The following is a 19,245-nucleotide window of genomic DNA, read 5'->3' as shown; positions in this document are numbered from 1 at the left end:
AAGATGTAAACAAATGATACTAGAGGTGGCGCTAATGTTGCAATTAAAGCAGGGTAGGGTAGTTCTGATGGGAGTACCTTAGGAGGTGTGCGTACTGCTTGTGGCTCTCTGTATTAGTTACCTAGTGCTGTGTAACAAGTGATCCCCAAATCTAGCAGCTTAAAACAACAGGAATCTGGATGTGGTTTCACTGGGTTCTCGGCTTCAGGGTCTGTTACAGCTGCAGTTGAGATGTTGGCTGCAGCTGGGGTCTCACTGGAAGGCCCGACTGGGGTAGGATCCGCGTCAAGCTCACCCACGTGGTTGTTGGCAGAATTCACTTACTCATGGACCCTTAGCCAGAGGCCACACTCAGTTCCTTGCCTGCACGGACTGGCTTCATGAGAGTCTGCTAGAAGTGACGGCCCATCACTGTTGCAGTGTTCCGCGGTTAGAAGCAAGCCACAGATCCCTCCCACGTTCCAGGGGAGGGGCTCACCTTGTGTGACAACCAGGAGGTTGGGGTCATAGGAGCCACCTGAGGGTCTACCTGCAGACCCCCCTGCACAGTGAGCTTTGCAAGGGTCCGTGTGTTGATGAGTGTGTTCCCAGCACCTAAGACCAGCTAGGCACTTAGTAGGTGCTCAATTAATGTATGTAGCCTGAGTGGGTATCTCCCCATTCACGGATGAGGAAATTGAAGCCCAGGGAGCCCCACGCTTCTGCCCACTCTCTGCCACCCTCCCCTTTCCTCCACACTACCCTGGAATTGTTTCTTTAATTCTTATTTTCCCCGCAGGCTTTTACGCTTTGCTCTCCCACCCGTGTCTTGGGAACAGTTTGCCTCCTGGTCCCCAATTTTCTTGCAGGGGTTCCCAGGGCCGAGCAGGCAGAGGGACAGCGCAGCAACACTTTGGGCAGGGGGTCTGTTGTGTTTGCTGACCCTCCAGGGCCTCAGCCTGCATGCCCCCTCGCTCCCTGCCCTGAGCCCGCCACCCCGAGATCCACACCCGCTTTTTGCTCTCTGGAGCCTGCCCTTCCCTGCTCGCTGCCGACAGTCCCCGTCCCCCACGAGTTCCATGTCTGTCATCTGGTCCTTGGGAGCTGTCAGGCCTCATCCGGAATCTCCTACATCAACTTCCCTGGGGGCTGCCTGGCTGCCGGAGCACATCAGAGGGACTGGGGGGGGTGGTCTCCCCTATGCCGGAACCCCCTCCCTCCTGAGCCTGGGCTTCACAAAGGAGACAAGGGGCCGCTCCTGCTTCCCAAGCTCTCGCTGAGGGCCAAGCGCTGCCCCAAGCTCCCTCCATGCCAGGGCTCTGCCACCCATGCCGTCGGGCACATGCTGCCTTACCCACCGCCCCATTTTACAGATGGCAGGAGGCTCCTTGGCCAAGGGCTCAGAGTGAGTGAGTGAGGGGCTGGACCTGGCTTTGAAACTGTGAGGCTCCAAGGCTACACCTTCGATCACCACACCCTATAGACTGGGAGCTTCCAGGGAGTGGTCTGTGCTTCCCCCATCAGGTTGGGGCCCTGGAAGGCCAGTGTTAGACTGGGAGCCCTTGAAAGCAAGCACGTATTTCCTGTGTCAGACTGGGTACTTCGAAGGTCAGTCTTATGCCTCCTCCATCAGACTGGAAGCTCCTAAGGCCAGAGCCGTGCCTCTCCCTTCAGACCGGGAGCCTATTAACGCTTGCACGCATCTCCTCCATCAGACTGGGGGCTTCTGAGGGCGGGACTATGTCTCTCCCATCAGACTGTGAGCTGAAGGCAGGGCTGTGTCCAGGAGCTTCTGAGAGCAGAGGTCGTCTCTCCTATCAGATTAGGAGCTCCTAAATCAGGGCCATGTCTCCTCCATCAGATCAGGAGGTTATAGGTCCCACCATGGGTCATCCCCACTTGGTCCCCTGCTGTCCTGGTGCCTTGGCTCCCATCCCCCCTGCAGACATGGGGATCCGTGAGATGAGAGCAGGCGCAGCCCCCAGCCAGGGACCCCCTCTGGCTTCTTCCTGAGGTCCCATCCACCCTAAGCATATATTGAGCACTTACTGTATGCCATACAAGTAAATACTATTCAGGGGCTTCCCTGGTGGTGCAGTGGTTAAGAATCTGCCTGCCAATGCAGGGGACACGGGTTTGAGCCCAGGTCCGGGAAGATCCCTCATGCCGCGGAGTAACTAAGCCCGTGCGCCACAAGTACTGAGCCTGCGCGCTAGAACCTGTGAGCCACAACTACTGAGCCCAAGTGCCGCAACTACTGAAGCCCATGCGCCTAGAGCCTGTGCTGCACAACAAGAGAAGCCACCGCAATGAGAAGCCTGCACACCACAACGAAGAGTAGCCCCCGCACGCCGCAACTAGAGAAAGCCTGTGCGCAGCAACGAAGACACAATGCAGCCAAAAATAAATAAGTAAAAAAGAAATACATTTATTTAAAAAAAATTTTTTTTAAGGCACCCAAAACAGTGCCAGGCAGTAAGCGCTCAACAAAGGTTAGCTGTTCCATTTCATAGATGGGAAAACAGGCCAGGTCACTTACTCAAGGTCAGGTGGGCTGGGATTCCAGAAATCCAGCGCTACCCGGGAGGAGACCTTGATGGAGGAGACCCTGACAGACCATCTTTCAGACCCTGAATGCTGGGGAAAAAGAGGTCCCATCAGCCCAGGACCTCCAGACCACTCACCTCCTTGCCTTTGTCCATGCAGTGCCTGCCTCCTGGCTTTGCTCTCTTGCTCCCTCCTCCCCCAATCAGAAAGGCAAAACCCAAGAGGTTACTGGCTATTCAAGGTCATACCACTGCAGGGCCGCCAGACCTCCAGCCTGGCTCTAACCCTCGTCCACCATCTCCCGCCCCTCCTCAAGCCCCCTCCCTGCTCCTGCAGTGGGAGTGGGGGCAGCCCCAAGAGAACCCAGCTCAAAAGCGCAGGAAAGTCAAACGCCGTTTGATTCTGCCTCCAGGGCCTCTAATTGCTATTCCTGACACAGACCGGAATTAGAAGGCCCCTTTCAAATATTTATACCTTAGACATAGCGTATTTATCTGACAGGGAGAGGACTCGGATTTGATGAGATCTGTCAACAGCTCATCCCCGAGCCGCGTATTGCCTTGCGGCTGACAGAAAACAGGACAATTACTTGCCGTGCTCCCTGGGCAGTCCCCAGGGATGCTGCCTTGTCGCTGATCAGAGAGGACTGGGTGGGGTGGGGGTCTGTGTGAGTGCTCGTCGGGAGGGAGGACCGAGTTCAACAGGTTCGTGTGGAGGCCAACTCAGCCAAAGCAGGAAAGAGGAGGGGAGGACATACGGACACCCCTGCTGCCGTGAGGGGCCTTGCCTCATCGGCTCTGGACCTCAGTTTTCCCATCTGGAAAATGGGGCTAACAGTGGAGGGGAGATGGAGAACCTCTGATTCCACGAAGAGACCTGATGGGGGTCGAATGCCATCCCAAGCCAGGCCATATCACAGCATCCAGGCAGAAATGAGCTGTGGGGTGTGTCTCCCCTCTCTGTGCCTCAGTTTCCCCATCAGGAAAAAAATGTCACATCCTCCTGATGATCCTTCCTCCAGCTCTCTGAGTTTTTCCTATTAGAAACCCCATTTTTCAAATCAGGAAAGCAAAGCGTGGCCTGCATAGACATTGCCCAGGCCCCACTATTCTTTGCGGGGGGCGGAGTGGGGGAGAGCTCACAACAGTGTCAGTTCTGACTTGTGTCTGGTCTTGCCTCCCCTCCAAGCCACACCCACCCTAGGGGGCTTGGAGGAGGGAATCTGAGGTTCCATCCTTCCTGACTACCCCTCTCTTACTCTTTCTATTAGGGGTCACTGAGCAAGCCCCCTTATGGGGAAAGAAAAAAAATGTGTTTGCTTTGGAACTGGCCAGCAGCTCCCTTTGCCTCTCTTACTCCCCCCAAATCCGTTAGTGTCCTCGCCCCCTGACAGCTGCAGCTGCCAACAGGCAGCCAGGCCAGGCGAGACACCTCTCATTTCTGTCCCCCTCCCGGCCTCCACCCCCAGAAACCACAAAGGGACAGATGCCGAAGGCACACTCCAGGCACAGATACCATCTCCTTTCCCCTGGCCAGCTGCCCCAAACCCCTTCCCCCATCCTGCAATTAGTCCCCGGGGGAGAGGGGACGGAGAAGAGCCCTCTTGGGGGAGGGGAAGCCAGAACCCCGTCCCTTCCGTTGCAAACCCCCCTTCCTTTGGCTGCCTCAATATCCATTTTAGCCGGTGACCTCTGGAACAATTTCCACAACCCCAATCTCCTGGTCAGTTTCGCCGCCAGACCCTGGTTCAATTTCAACCCTCAATAGTGGTCACGCTCACCCCCTCTGCTGGTCAATTTCATCCCTGCTCGCGGTCAAGTCCAGCCCTCCATTTCCCGGCCAATTTCCACCTCCCCTCCCTCTCCCCCTTCCCCATCTCAACACCTCTCGCTCTCCGGAGCAAGGTCAGCCCCTGTGGGTTTCCACCTCCCGTGCTCCTCGCTCGCTCCTGCCAGCCTCGGTCCTCCGGGTCGCTGTCCAGCCGCCGCGGCCTCGGCCCCCGCGACTCCCGCCCCGCATCCCCCCTCCCTTCCCGGGCAGATGCTCCCCTCCCTCCCCAGAACAGCTGAAGGTCTCAGTCACCTCCGAGGGGAGCGCAGGGGGAGGGGAGGGGAGGGGGCGGGGAAGCCTTGACGTCGCTGCCCGGGACCCGGCCCGGTACTGGTAGGGGCTGGGGCGTCCGTCTGAGAGCCCCCTCCCCAAAGTCCCACCTCCCGGGCGCGCGCCGGCGGCTGCGGCTAAAGTCTCTCCGAAAGCGTGAAGGGGGATTGGAGATTTTATTTTCCTTTGTGCCCGCGACTGGGGCCGGATCGAGGCGGCCGGGCCGGGGGCCGCGGGATTGGGGCTCCCCCCGGAGCGGCGAGGAGCGCAACAAAGGATGCGCCGCACCGGAGTCACCGTCCCCGCGGCCCAACTTTGCGCGCGGCGCCCGAGTCCCCGGGGAGCCTGCCCGCTGCGCTGAGAACCCAGGCGTCCGGGCTGAGCCAGGGCTTGGGGGCGTCCGCAGGCGGCGCTTTCCCCGCCGCCGGCCCCCAGGAAGGGATCCCGGAGCTTCCCGGAGGCAACGGGTGGCCGAGCCGTGCAAGGAGAGCGCGCTGCCCGCGGAAACTCCGCGGATGCCCCTCGCTCTGGCTGGACGACCCCGCGCTCCGCGTTCAGGGCCCTACGGGGCGCCCCCTTCCCCCGCCATCCTTCCAGAGCCGGGCTAAGGTGCGCTTTTGCTTCTCCTCCCCCTTCCTCCCTCCTCTGTCTCCTCCTTTCCCCCCCGCTTTTCCCCCTCCTCTGAGCCCAGCCAAGGGTCACACCTGATCTTTCTCCTCCTCCCTTCCTCCCTTCCTTCTCCCCCTGCTCCTCCCTGGGGACTCTGCCGAGGAAGAGGGTCCAGAAGAGAGCATGTGGGTCCTCTTCTGACAGTGGCCAGGTTTGGGGTGACACTCGCTCAAATGGCCAAGTGGCTACGAGACTACCTGAGCTTTGGCGGTCGGAGGCCCCCTCCGCAGCCGCCCACCCCCGACTACACGGACAGCGACATCCTGCGGGCCTACCGGGAACAGAAGGATCTGGACTTTGAGGACCCCTATGAGGATGCAGATGGCCGCCTAGAGACCGACTCCGCGGGGCCCGGGGACTCCAAGGGCCCTGGAGACACCAAGTACGACTCTCCAAAGCACCGGCTTATCAAGGTGGAGGCAGTTGACATGGCCAGAGCCAAGGTCTTGCTGGGCAGCCCCCGGGAAGAGGTGCGTGGCTAAGGCCCAGAGGTTGGGTGGCCCCAGGAGACTGGGTGGGGCGGCCAGGCTAGGTTTCCCCAGGACTTTGGGGAGCGTGTTTTATGTGTTACCCCAGGGAAAGACCAGGGCACCAGCCGGACACTCCCCAATCCTCCATCCTCTTCGTGGAGTTTGATATCTGCCCCTTTTCACTGCACAGCGCTGGTTGTCCTCCTCCCTCTCTGACTGGCTTTGTGCCCCTGTCCTCCTGCTTCCTGATTCCCCCCTTCTGGATCCCTCCGCACAGCTTACCTTCCTCTTAGCAGCTGAAGGGATCTTCCTTAAACAGATCTGAGTGAGTCAGTTTCCTGCGGTCACTTAAACATCCTCACCACTACTCTCCACCCTTCCTCTCTTATTACTCCCATTTTACAGAAGTGGAAACTGAGGCTCACAGAAGAGAAGGGACTGGCCCAAGGTCACATGGCTCTAGCTTGTTAGAACTTGAACCCAAACCTGCCTCCAATGCCCATGCTTTTTTTTTTTTTTTCAGTACTTTTCCTAGAGGATCAGGGGGTCCACCCCAAACCCTCAGTGGAGAGACAGAGAAGGCTTCAAAGAGGGTTACGGTAGGCTGTGTCAGGTAGTGGTTAATGGCACAGAGAAAGGTAGGAGGAAGCAGGGACTCGGGGAAGCAGACAACCAAGGATCAAGCGCTGCTTCTTACTTATCAGCTGTGTGACCCTGAGCAAGTCACTTGCCCTCTCTATGCCTTGGTTTTCTCATCTGTAAAATGGGGATAAGGTATTTACTGAGTGTTGGTGCTACAAGTAAATATATGTGAAGCCTTTAGAAGAGTACTGGCACCTAATCATTAAAATGATTGAAGGAGGGAGGTAGGGATCTGTGTCGGGGAGAATCAGAACAGCACAGAGGAAGAGAGCAAGGGAAGCTCTATCTGCAAACACTCGCGGGTGGAAGAGGAAACTACTTGCTTGGAGGGGATGTATCAGATGACACAGAGACAGCAGGCAAGAGGTGTAGTATTGCCCAGCAGGGGTATTCAGAGCTAGGCTTGGTCCCCCTGAGCCCTTGACTCCCTCCCCTTCCTTTCTGTCTCCAGTTGGAGGTCGACACCGAGTACTCGGACCCTTTTGATGCCCAACCTCACCCGTCACCCCCGGATGACGGCTACATGGAGCCCTACGATGCCCAGCGAGTCATGAGCGGTGAGTGGGCACAGCTTGGGGGAAGGTGACAGGGTCCCAGGTGGGAGTGGGAGCTGACCAGTGTCCTTGGCCTCCCAGAACTGCCATACAGGAGGGTGCAGCTGTATGACACTCCCTATGAGGAGCAGGACCAAGATCTGGGAGATGGGCCTCCTTCAGGGTGGAAACCTCGGCAGAGCCGGCTGCCCCAGGAGGATGAACGGCCAGCAGACGAGTATGACCAGCCCTGGGAGTGGAAGAAAGACCACATCTCCAAGGCTTTTGCAGGTGCTTCTCTGACCCTGACCTCTGAATGCCTGTGTCCCTCTATTTCCTGCTCTGGTCACATCCCCTGTTTCAACTTACAGAGTAAATCCCCATCACCTGTCACTTTGGTAGTTTGTTAATTCTCACTAAAGTGTGAATGACTGATAGTCATAATCTTCCCAGGAGAATCTGTAACTTCCTTGGAAACTGAAACCCCATTTATTTATTTATTTATGCTGCACCGCGTGGTTTGCGGGATTTTAGTTCCCCAACCAGGGATTGAACCCAGGCCCTCGGCAGTGAAAGTGCAGAGTCCTAACCACTGGACTGCCAGGGAATTCCCCTTTCAGAGTGCAATGGAACCTACTCATTCTGCTCAGTATAGTGCAGGAATAGGCTTTGATGTCACACTAGATCTGGGTTTGTGTCACTTGGGCAAATCCCTTTATCTCCCTGAGTCTCAGTTCCCTTACCTGTAAAATGGGGATCATTCTAGTACCTATCGAATAGGGTACTTGTAAATTGAGTTCTAAAGTGCTCAATTACACAGGAGCCGTTGTGGAAGAAGGTAGCATTTCCTGGAGTCGATTCGTAACTGAGTTGGGTAAGCTTGGATAAGTCTCTGAACCTCAGTTTCCTCTTCTGTAAAGAGGGAATAATAAGGTCAGCTTTAAGAAATAAAATAACTTGGACTTCCCTAGCGGTCCAGTGTTTAAGACTTCGTTCTTCCATTGCAGGGGGCACGGGTTCGATCCCTGGTCGGGGAACTAAGATCCCACATGCTGCATGGTGCGGCCAAAAAATATATATATAGGAAAAAAATAACTTGGACCAGGAAGAGTTGTGCGTACCCAAATCTGCCCCAGAAGTTGTATGACTGTGAGGGAACTTGGAGCTCAGTGCCTCAGTCTACCTGTCTGTATATTGAGGGTGGTTTTCTAGCTCTATGAGTTGGCCAAAATCAGGCAGAACTTCCCACCGACCCCTCTAGCCACACCCCCTGCTCTCTGATTTATCACTCAGGGAACTGCCCACCGTTCCATGCCACCAGATTCAAGAATGACCACACCCCTTTCTTCTGAAGGCTAATTGGTTGCTCGCGTACCAATCCCGCCCCAGCCTTAAGCCCAACCCCTCCTCTTCTGGGTTCTGATAGGTTGCCCTAAGCTGGCACCGCCTTCCTACTGAAATTCCACTGGCTTGCCCCCACCCCACCCTCTTGAGATAGGCGGGACTTAACCATTTTCTCTTTAAACCTTCTCCAGTGCAGTTTGACGGTCCAGAGTGGGAAAGAACCTCAGGCTCAGCCAAGGAACTCCGGAGACTCCCGCCCCGAAGCCCCCAGCCTGCAGAGCGCGTGGACCCGGCCCTGCCTCTGGAAAAACAGCCGTGAGTGGGGAAGTTGAAGATGGAGTTGAATCCCTCCCTGCCCCACACCAGCCACAGATTCCTCGGGCCAGGGGGGCTGGAGGAACTTTCACTCATTCACTTCATTCATTTCTTCAACTAATCTTCGCTGGGTGACAGCGCCTGCTGTGGGCCAGACACCCAGCTCGGTGCAAAGCAGAATCAGGTGGCGTCTCCATTCCCTCCGGCGTCAGATTCTGGGTTCAAATCCCTTCTCTATCTTTTGGCTGTGTGGCCTTGGGCAAGTCACTTAACCTCTCCAAACCTTGGGCTCAACACCTCCAAGACAGTGTCTGCCTCACACAGAATAAAAGGGGATTTCCTCCCTTCCCTTGAGTGGGGTTTATAAGCCTGAGAGCAAAGAGATATCTTTCTCACCCCCAGGAGATCTTGTGGTGAAAGTGGGAGAAGCAGGATTTTGAAGGGGTCCCAACTTTAGGCTGGGGTGAAGCTCACAAGCTGGGAGAGTCTGGGTGTTCTCTGTGTCTCTCCAGTCTAGGAGCTTCTCAGGGAACTCCCCGAGCCCCCAGAGCCCAGCCCTGTGAGTACCAGGGTGTGTTTATCACAGTCATTCCCAAACCTCTTAGGTGGGCCGTACAGAACTGCCTAATTAACACAAGCACAGGGTATTTTCTTTCAATACAAACAACTGTTTGGTGCTCATCTGTCTTTGACACTTTGCTCCCACTGCTAGCTTCTCTTTGAGCACATTAAAGAAAAATATTATGTAACAAATGGTACAGGTGGGTTGGGGATACAGGATGTGGTGAATCTCATGAAAGTGATATGCAAGTGATTCGAGTTGGGGGATTAGGGAGGGGTTGAGGACACTTGGAGACCCAGCTGAGGGAGGCTGTAAAAATCAAGGTCGGGGTATGTGCTGAATTGGAAGGAGCAGCTCCAGGTTGACCTGGGTTCAGCTCCCTCCCAGGGAGAACCTTGTCTGCCTGAAAACCAGGCTCCTCTTGAGAAATCCAAGGGAATTTGTCTCACTTGTTTGCCTGGACGTCACAAGTCCTTGAAAGAGCTGTGCCTGCATCCAGCCCCAGGACGTGTTGGAAAGGGGGATTGCCCTTCAGGAGACCCGTCCCCACCCCCTAGGTGGTTTCACGGCCCGCTGAGCAGGGCAGATGCCGAGAACCTCCTGTCGCTCTGCAAGGAAGGCAGCTACCTCGTGCGGCTCAGCGAGACCAGCCCCCAAGACTGCTCCCTATCCCTCAGGTGAGACCGCAGCCCCCTGGAGGGACAGAGGGTCTCAGGACTGCGTGCTTTCCGGAGCAGAGGGGTGTGTCTCCAGCAGCCAGTGGGCGGGACTTCCAGGGCTGATGGACAGAGCTTTCAGGCCAGGGGGTGGGGCTTATGGGACCCGTGGGCGGGGCTTCTAGGCCAGGGGGTGGGGCTTCCAGAGAGGCCACTGGCTTGGTTCCGACTGAGAATGAACACCCTGTCACTGGAGGTACGCAAGAAGATGGAGAGGAAGCCATACCGTAGATGTAGGGCTTGAGTGAGATGGGGAACCAGGGACCCTAGACTGAGGGTAACCCTAGTGAGGAGTCCAGGACAGGTAGCACAAGGTGTCAAGAGGTTTGGAGAGAAAGTGCCTTCTGTGTTCCTGGGGAGGGACCTCCACCTGGTAGGAGCTCCAGCCTGTCTTGATAGGGGACAAGCTCGGAAGGCATCCCCGCAGTGTGGAACTAGCCAAGAGCTTGACGCCAAGTGGCTGTTAATCAGAAATATTAGGGGATGCCAGCGTCGGGCTCCTGGGGGCCATGAGGGGGTGGCTTTAGGGTTGGAGAGTGTGGGCGGGTCTGGAGTGCTGGGTACCCCCTCTGACTCCTGTCTCCAGGAGCAGCCAGGGCTTCCTGCATCTGAAGTTTGCTCGGATCCGAGAGAACCAGTTCGTGCTGGGTCAGCACAGCGGCCCCTTCCCCAGCGTGCCGGAGCTGGTGCTTCATTATAGCTCCCGGCCACTGCCCGTGCAGGGCGCTGAGCATCTGGCCCTGCTGTACCCCGTGGTCTCACAGACCCCCTGACTGAGCCTCAGCCCCCCGCCCTGGGCTGTGAGGACCCAGATCAGTGGCTGCAAACGGTGGAGGTCTTTCCAGTCCTGGAGAAGGCTGGATGGAGAGAACCCCCCCTGGCCCTCCAGGCTCTGGGTCTTCATCAGAGCCGCCCTGCTCAGCCTCCTTCTAGGTTCTAGGGATTAGAATTGTGTCTCGAAGCCCTCCTCTGGCCTGGAAAATAAATAAGTTATTGTGTGTTTCAAGTGTCCTTTCTGGGAGGTGGGGATCTCAGCCCCTCAGAAGGAAAAGGGGAGGCAGACCCTTGGAGGGGGAAGAGCATCCCCAGCTCCTTGTTTTGGGGATGGAGCTGGGGTTGGAGCCTGAATGGCTCACGGGGAGGGACCAGAATTCAGAGAGCTGGAGACAGGCAGGGAGAGAGAGGCATGGAGGCAGATAAAACTCCGGAGACAGTGGATGGAGACCAGCAGATTAAAAAGATGGAGAAACGGAGGGGGCGAGGCTCTCAGGCCAGCCCTGCCCCCACCCTGCCCCTCCTCCTTATCCGGGGCGGGCGGGCGGGCGGGCGGGCAAGGGCTGATGCTGCAGAAAGGACATCTGTCCCCATGGAAACAGCAGAAGTGGGGGAGGGGAGCCGGGCCCAGCTGGTGTCACTTCAAGGTGACAGTCGGGCAGGAGACCCCGGGGGCTGATAAATGCCAGGAAGCCCCGATCCCTCCCCGCACCCAACTCCAAGCCTGCCTGGGGGAGAGATACCAGCTGGGGAGGGGGTGCGTCCAGCTCCGGGCACTGTTTTGAAGCCGGGGGCATCACTTCTCTCTGCTAATTGGACATGTCTCTCCAAGGATAAGAGGTGGAAGGCTTGCGAGTCGTCAAAGAGCCCCCTCACCACAGTGGCCCTCTGAGACCCCCCTGCTGACTCCTCAGATCTCTTTAGCACTCCCAAATTGCCATAAATTCTGGCTTTGGTTTCTTCATGAGCCTTTATTGGGTGTTCTTTGGGCAAGGGAGAAATCCAGCCTCATAGAAATGAGGAGGGGGCGTGTCTCAGGATGAACTGCTGGACTTCGTGATCCTCTTGGAATAAGTCACATCTTTACATGGCTGCTGGGGGGGTGTCCTCTGTTGGTCTCTGGGGGTTCTGATTCGTCTTCTCACTTCAAAGAATCCTCTTGGCCTGGGCCAGGAGGGACTCCAACTGCAGAGATGGGATGACTGGGCCTGGGGCTGGAGGAAGATTTGGGAGCCAGAGGCCGCTTGGGGGTGGGGGGCCAGGGGAAAGAGATCGAATAGAAGCTTTGGCCCTTCTGATTCTTGCTGGAGATGTCCAGCATCTTCCCCTACACAGGCCATGCTTCACTCTTCCTTGGGGCCCTCCGGGGCTGATATAAGGCATTGATGTAGAGTGGATTCCCTGCATTGGAAGGAGGGGGGTATGACACCAAGAGGGGAGAATCACTTAAGAGAGCCTGGCCCTCTCCAGCCCACTTTCTGGAGGCTTTGTCTATGCCTCTGAAAAACATGGGTGTAGGGGCCAGCCTTCCCCATCTATTCCCCTTCTCTGCCTCCCAGCCTCACCCTCGCTCCTGCCAAAAGGGGCAGGTATCAAAGTCAGAAGGGTCTGCGTTCCATCCTTGTCAAGAAGCTGCAGTTCCCGCCTCCGCCACGCGGGGGCGGAGTCGCCAGTGGATGGCGCTGCTCGTGGGAACCGTCCGCCCTCCGAGCGGCTACCTGCGCGGTTCCTTACCTGCGTCTCTGTTCCGGCAGCGGCGGCGGCCCCAGATCCAGGCTCCCAGAGCGAAAGCGGCCACGGCCACCGCTCCAGTCACCAGCAGTGCGAAGGAGAGCCCTGGGAAGGCGGTGGGGGTTTGTGGGCGGTCTCACTGGGGGCGGGGCACGGGGGCGGGGTGGGGCGGGGCTGGAGGAGGGACACGTGGGCGGAACTCACCTGAGAAGCTCCGGTTCAGTAGCCAGCCATCTGCCGAGAAGAAACCTACGTCTCAGGGGAGCTCACCTTCGAGTCCAGCTTCCTGCACCTCTTCAGGGTAAGAGCCCCTCTACCCCGTGTGGGACCTCAGGGTTCTTGCCCCTGCCATGCTGTGTGAGTTCAGGCAGGGATTTGCTCTGAACCTGTTTCCTCTTTTGAAAAAAGGATACTAATCATTCCTATCTTGCTGGGTTATTGTGAAGTAACTGCCAACGGGATTTTCTCATCATGAGCTCCATCATCCCCACCATGAGCTGCACCACCCTTGTCATGAGCCCCATTGCTGCCATAATAGACTCCACCGTTCCCATCACAAGCCTTATCATCCCCACCCTTAGTCCCATCACCCTGAACATGAGCTCCATCATCCTCATTTTGAGCTCCACCATCTTCACCAGGAACTTTGCCAACACTACCATGAGCTCCATCATCCTGATCATGGGATCTATCGTCCTCATGGCTCCTGTTTTTTGAGCGTCTACACTGTGTCAATCCCAAGATAACTGAGCCTCAGAGAGGCTGAGTCACTTGCCTGGAGTCACACATCCAGGCAACAGCTGGGCCATGCTTTGAACAAAGGTGTTTCTCCCCTCAGCTTCCCTCTCCCTTCCCTGTTTCAGAAAGAAAGGAAAGGAAAAAAACCAAACCAAAACAAACAAAAACTTACACGGGCCTGAATTTTTGAGTCTTGCTGAATAATCAGTATCATAGACACAATAATAACCACTTATGTTTACTGAGGACTTACTATGTTCCAGACCCTGCAATAAACTCTTTAGATATAATCACTTTAAATTCACCTAATCTGATGAGGAAAGCACTATTAGCTGAATTTTGATGACTAAGGAAACAGGCACAGAAGGGTCAAGTCACTTGCCCAAGGTCACACAGCAAGTGAATGGCAGAATGGGGATGTGCTTTCAGGTCTGTATAACTGACATGAACCCCAGCCAAAGGCGCCTTCTCCTGTGATTAAGACGAGACCCAGAGACCCCAACCCCTTCATCTTGGAGGTTCTAAAGTTGGCAGTGGTCCCAGGGTTCCAAGCAGCTGTTCAGGGATGGGAAAGCCAGCTGTGGGGAGCTGGACCTGTGCCCGCTCACTCTCGCTCCCTCACAGCTGCCAACAACTCACAGCCTGGTGCCTCTGCTACCCTGCCTCTGCTAATTGGTAATTGGCCCCCTCATCACTGGAGGGGTGGGGGGCAGGCAGGACAGCCATAACACACCGCCCTAGAGGCAGGCAGCGGGTGGGTCCTGCCAGCTGGAGACAAATGGGCATCTCTTGGGCCTGGGAGCCCGGGTGGTGCTTCATTCTGCCTGATACGGGCCAGGCATGTGCCCAAGGCCCTCGGGAACCGCTGAGAGAGAGCAGGACCCCATCGGGTCAACCTGAGTCTCCGGCCCCTATGGTTTGGCCTATAATGGGGTGTCATGCAGAGTGGGGGAAACGCATGAGGTGGGCTCTGGAGAAAGCTGGCTGCATCCCCGGCTTGTGTGTGTGGTTGGATGTGTCTTGGCCCTTGCTGAGCCTCAGCTTTATCCTCTGTAAAGTGAGGCAGGTGGCTTAGCTGATCGGGAAAGTGGCTTCCAGCCTTGAGAGTCCATGGCTTTCTTTTTCGTTTGTTTGGCCGCGCCACACGGTTTGCGGGATCTTAGTTCCCCGACTCACCAGGGATCGAACCCATGCCCCCTGCAGTGGAAGCATGGAATCCTAACCCCGGGACCCCCAGGGAATTCCCGAGAGTCAATGGTTTTCAATTCTGGATTCTGGAATTCTAGAATTTTCTGCTCCTATACACTTTGTGATTGCAAAATTCTAAGAGTCTCTCTGGGACTCCCCTGGTGGTCCAGTGGTTAAGAATCCATCCTGCAATGCAGGAGACACCAGTTTGATCCCTGTTCAGGGAGCTAGGATCCCACGGGTCGCAGGGCAACTAAGCCCATGTGCCATAACTAGAGAGCCTGAGTGCTGCAACTGGGACTTAACACGGCCAAAATGTAAATAAATAAATATTTAGGGAAAAAATTCTAAGAGTCTCTCTTTTTAAAGTAAGACTGGTTTCCCTGGTGGTGCAGTGGTTAAGAATTCACCTGCCAGTGCAGGGGACACAGGTTCGAGCCCTGGTCTGGGAAGATCCCACATGCTGCAGAGCAACTAAGCCCGTGTGCCACAACTACTGAGCCTGCACTCTAGAGCCTGCAAGCCACAACTAGTGAGCCCTCGAGCCACAACTACTGAAGCCTGCATGCCAAGAGCCCCTGCTCCGCAACAAGAGAAGCCACCACAATGAGAAGCCCACGCACCGCAATGAAGAGTAGCCCCTGCTCGGGGCAACTAGAGAAAGCCTGTGCAAGCAACAAAGACCCAACACAGCCAAAAATAAATAAATAAATAAACAAATAGATTAATTAATTAATATTAAAAATAAGTAAATAAATAAAGTATTTAAGACTACAACTCTAAGATTCTAGAATCTTCTATTCCTTTATTTCAGTGTTTCTCAACTTTTTTCATTATCACTCCCCTAAGTAGACGTTCTAAGAACCTTAATTTGTTCCCCGATGAAATGTTAATACCACAGACATTCTGTAACTCTGTTTATGGGCTGTCTGCGTATCGATGCTTTGTACATAAAAGGAGTAAGACTTTCTTTGCTCCCAAGAACAAATTTTTGCCTGCTTAGGAGTGACAGTCCCATGCAGAACATATGCTGTAATTCTCAGAGCTTAGAATTTATGTCCCTAGGATTCTAGAACTGCAAGATTCTTTTTTTTTTTTTCGGTACGCGGGCCTCTCACTGTTGTGGCCTCTCCCATTGCGGAGCACAGGCTCTGGACGCGCAGGTTCAGCGGCCATGGCTCACAGGCCCAGCCGCTCCACGGCATGTGGGATCTTCCTGGACCGGGGCACGAACCCATGTCCCCTGCATCGGCAGGCGGACTCTCAACCACTGCGCCACCAGGGAAGCCCTAGAACTGCAAGATTCTATCTTGTGGTTTGAGATTCTGGAATTGTCCTCGGTACAATAGAAATGTGGCCATATGTTGACCAAAAGACAAGTTCTAGATTGTTCACAGCAGCCTTATTCATAACAGCCAGAACCCAGAAGCTGCCCAAATGGTCATCAGTAGGAAATTGGAATGATTGGTGGTGATGGAGGCCGCTCTGCAGCAAGGATGAGCCACTGCTCCACACACCAACATGGAGGAATCTTCCAGACATCAGGTTGAGTGAAAGATGTCGGAGACAGAATATACTCTGTGAGTCCATTTAAGTAAAATGTGAAACCAGTTAAAATAGATTTGTGCTGTTAGAGGCCAGGATGGTGGGGTGGGCATGAGGATGGCATCTATGAGGAAGCAGATATATGTGTTGACATGGTGCTGGGTACCCAAGTGTGTTCATGTTGTGAGAATCCATTGCTGTGGTTTGTACACATCCCTCTAAAATTCATATGTTGAATCCTAACCTCCAATATGATGGTAACTGGAGGTCGGGGCCTTTGGGAGGTGATTAGATCATGAGGGTAGAGCCTTCATGAATGGGATCAGTGCTCTTATAAAAGGGACCCCAGGGGACTTCCCTGATGGTCCAGTGGTTAAGACTCCACGCTTCCAGTGCAGGGGGCGCAAGTTCGATCCCTGGTTGGGGAACTAAAATCCCACATGCCGTGCGGCACGCCCAAAAAAAAAGACCCCAGAGAGCCCCCCGGCTTCTTCTTCCACGTGAGGACATAACTAGAAGGTGCAAGCTATGAAACATGAAGAGGGTTCTCACCAGAACAAAACCTTGCTGGTGCTTTGATCTTGGATTTCCAGCCTCCAGAATTCTGAGAAATAAATCTGTGGTTTATTTAAAAACACTACCCAGTCTGTAGTGTTTTGTTATAGCAGTGGCCAAACAGACTAAGACATCCATTGAGCTGGCCACTTACAGTGTGTGCATTTCTCTGTTTGTAGGATGTACTTGAATAGCGTGTTTTATGGGATTGTTTTGAACCAGAATCCAGAATTATATATATTCAAGGGTTATTATAATTGTGATATCTTGGAACAGGGCTCAGCAAATATGGCCCATTGCCTGTTTTTTTCAATAAAGTTTTATTGGCATCCAGGCCCGCCCATTCCTGTAGGTATGCCTCTGGTGACTTTCATGCTGCAACGGCAGAGTGGAGTCGTTGCAACAGAGGCTGTCTAGTTTACAAACTTCTTGCATCTGCAGACTTTCTGTTCCTAGGAATCTGATTTGGAGAATTTATGTTTCTAGGAGTTTGAGATTCTACAGTTTTAAGATTTCTGGAAGTTCCAAGTCCCCAGCTTGCCCGCACATGCTCTCATACCTCTCTCCAGCAGGAGCTGTGTCCCACTGCCCTGGGCCTCCTCCAAATCAGGGATCTCCACGGTCGCACAGCACACGTACAGCCCACTGTCATTGAGGCTCACGTGGTCCAGCTGCAGGGTGAGATTGCCAGGCGGCTGCCAGGAGAGCCGTCCCCAAGGCCTGCAGACACCCACGGTGAGACTGCCGTTGATGATGCGTGTCTGGCACAAGGTGTCACCATCCTTGGTCCATTCGATGTGTAGCTGCTCCCAGGCCTGGGCCTGCACCACCTGGCAGGCCAAGGTCACCTGGCTGTCCTGCCTCACCTGCAGCAACTTGGGTGCCTGCTGCACACTCAGGCCTGTGGCTCCTTGCAGGCCTGGGGCACAGAAGAGGTGATTGAGGCCTTTCTCAGTGTGTGTGAGTGTGTGTGACTTACTGCATTAGCCAGCCCACAGGGATGAGGCAGTAAGAGTCTGAAAGCTTGCTGTCTGTGTGATCTTTGCAAGGTTCTTGCTGAGGGTCAATGGCCTCACCCGTGAAATGGGGATAAGTCTCTTGGCACTTGCGAGATTTCAAGGTGGACTGTATGACGTGTCCGGCTCTCAGCCACACACATATTGCCTCGCGTGAGCCAGACCCTGTCCTGGCCACTGTGGACACAGACACAGAGGTGACTAAGACAAAAATCCCTACCCTTGTGGAGCTGAGGGTCCGTGGGGAGAGAGACACTGGAAGTCGTGAAATGAGAATCCTGACGGAGGAAAGGAATGGGGAGTGGCAATAGGGGATAAGGATGAAGTGAGAGGATCTACTTATAGAGGATGGTCAGGGAAGGCCTCTCAGAGGAGGCGACATTTGAACAGGGGTCTGAATGGTAAGACGTAGTCAGTCGTGGGAAGGAAGATATGCAGGAAGAGCACTCCAGACAGAGGGAACGGGCCGTGCAAAGGTCCTGAGGCTGGACCGTGCCTGGTAAGTTGCAGGAACAGTGAGGAGGCCCCGTGGCTGGAGAAGAGCTAGCCGGCGAGAGGAAGTGGGATCCAAGAAGTCAGCAGGGACGGCTTTTTCGAGGCCTGCAGGCCATTGGGGTGGGGTGGGGTGGAGGTACAGAGGTGGGGGTGGGGAAAGAGGAGCAGTTTAGTTTTTAACCTAAGTGTGATGGGAAACCAGGGGAGCAGGGAGGAAATGTGGTCCAATTTAAGTTTTAAAAAGATCACCGTGACTGCCATGGTGAGAACAGACTATGACACAGGGAGATCAGGTGAGGCCAGGAAATGAGGGTCCAGGAGACCAGTGATGTGGGCCGGACCCTGGAAAGAAGTGGTCAGAGTCTGAATAGATTTTGAAAGTTGTCCCCAGAAGGACTACAAGAGGAACTGAATTGAGAGAGAGGGAAAGAGGGACAGTAGCAGATTTCCAAGGTTTAACCTGAGGGACTTTGTGAATGGTGGAGGCTTTGGGCCAAGATGGGGGACACCGAGGGAGAAGCAGGGCTGGAGGGGAAAGAGTTTGCTTTGGGCCATGAGAAGTCAGGGTGCCTGTTAGACACCCCTTCAAGTTCCCGGTCTTTGGGATGCAGTTGTAGCTGACGCTAGAGAGAGGAGATCCAGGGAAGAGTATTCCAGGCAGAGGGAACAGCAGGTGCAAAGGCCCGGAGGTGGGATCAAGCTTGATGTGTTGGGATAAAAAAAAGAAAAAAGGGGGCTTCCCTGGTGGCGCAGTGGTTGAGAGTCCGCCTGCTGATGCGGGGGACACGGGTTCGTGCCCCAGTCCGGGAAGATCCCACATGGCGCGGAGCGGCTGGGCCTGTGAGCCATGGCCGCTGAGCCTGTGCGTCCGGAGCCTGTGCTCCGCAACGGGAGAGGCCACAACAGTGAGAGGCCCGCGTACCGCAAAAAAAAAAAAAAGAAAGAAAGAAAAAAAAGAAAAAAGGAGAGAAGAGTCAGCAGGCTGGCCACGGGGGAGAGAGGGAATGCAGAGGAGAGAGGAGATGAGAGGCCAGCGGAGCCAGGTCACGCAAGACTCGTACGCAGGTCATGGTGTGAATTTTATCCTGCAGGCCCCTCTGAGGATCCTTGCCAGAACCCTCCAACCCTTGTAAAGTTCTGAGTATCAGGGAGAGAGACGGGGCCTATTTGGCAGAGCAGAGAAACTAAGGTTTCGAGGGGCCCTCTATAGGAGGGGCAGGAAGCTGGGTGATGGGTTGCAATAGGGTGGGGGTAGAGGGGAGGGAGGCCCAAGTACTCACCCCAAAACTGTGCCAGGAGGACCAGCACCTTGCCCAGGGAACCCAT

General features: G+C 55.0%; 2 protein-coding genes across 3 annotated transcripts; one reads left to right on the top strand and one right to left on the bottom strand.

Annotated features, from left to right (window-relative positions):
- Positions 1-4,790: 4,790 nt before the first annotated feature.
- Positions 4,791-10,861, top strand: SHD (Src homology 2 domain containing transforming protein D). 2 transcript variants are annotated; one of them, XM_060146731.1, is made up of 6 exons: positions 4,791-5,708; positions 6,859-6,964; positions 7,043-7,231; positions 8,476-8,599; positions 9,719-9,838; positions 10,464-10,861. In XM_060146731.1, the coding sequence occupies exons 1-6, from the start codon at positions 5,469-5,471 to the stop codon at positions 10,648-10,650; spliced, it is 966 nt and encodes a 321-aa protein (XP_060002714.1). In that variant the 5' UTR covers positions 4,791-5,468; the 3' UTR covers positions 10,651-10,861. The 2 variants fall into 2 exon arrangements, with proteins under 2 accessions (XP_060002714.1, XP_060002713.1); XM_060146730.1 differs by having other exon boundaries at positions 4,801-5,765.
- Positions 10,862-11,644: 783 nt separating this feature from the next.
- TMIGD2 (transmembrane and immunoglobulin domain containing 2) lies at positions 11,645-19,245 on the bottom strand. The gene is made up of 6 exons (XM_060146432.1): positions 19,200-19,245; positions 16,968-17,327; positions 12,587-12,616; positions 12,386-12,487; positions 12,012-12,052; positions 11,645-11,978 (listed from the first exon to the last, which is right to left on the bottom strand). The coding sequence occupies exons 1-6, from the start codon at positions 19,243-19,245 to the stop codon at positions 11,793-11,795; spliced, it is 765 nt and encodes a 254-aa protein (XP_060002415.1). The 3' UTR covers positions 11,645-11,792.

This window comes from Lagenorhynchus albirostris, chromosome 3 (genome assembly GCF_949774975.1).
Source record: "Lagenorhynchus albirostris chromosome 3, mLagAlb1.1, whole genome shotgun sequence".
NCBI lineage: Eukaryota > Metazoa > Chordata > Mammalia > Artiodactyla > Delphinidae > Lagenorhynchus > Lagenorhynchus albirostris.
Note: the sequence above shows the minus strand (reverse complement) of the source record. Positions and strands in the feature narration are given on the sequence as shown.

Excerpts from the sequence above, each read along its gene's own strand:
- SHD (XM_060146730.1), top strand. The coding sequence starts at position 5,469 with ATGGCCAAGTGGCTACGAGACTACCTGAGCTTTGGCGGTCGGAGGCCC. Across the intron at positions 7,232-8,475 it reads CATCTCCAAGGCTTTTGCAG|TGCAGTTTGACGGTCCAGAG; the intron begins GTGCTTCTCTGA and ends AACCTTCTCCAG. Across the intron at positions 8,600-9,718 it reads CTGCCTCTGGAAAAACAGCC|GTGGTTTCACGGCCCGCTGA; the intron begins GTGAGTGGGGAA and ends CCCACCCCCTAG.
- TMIGD2 (XM_060146432.1), bottom strand. The coding sequence starts at position 19,245 with ATGGGTTCCCTGGGCAAGGTGCTGGTCCTCCTGGCACAGTTTTGGG. Across the intron at positions 17,328-19,199 it reads CCTCCTGGCACAGTTTTGGG|GCCTGCAAGGAGCCACAGGC; the intron begins GTGAGTACTTGG and ends TCTGTGCCCCAG. Across the intron at positions 12,488-12,586 it reads ACTGAACCGGAGCTTCTCAG|GGCTCTCCTTCGCACTGCTG; the intron begins GTGAGTTCCGCC and ends CCGCCTTCCCAG.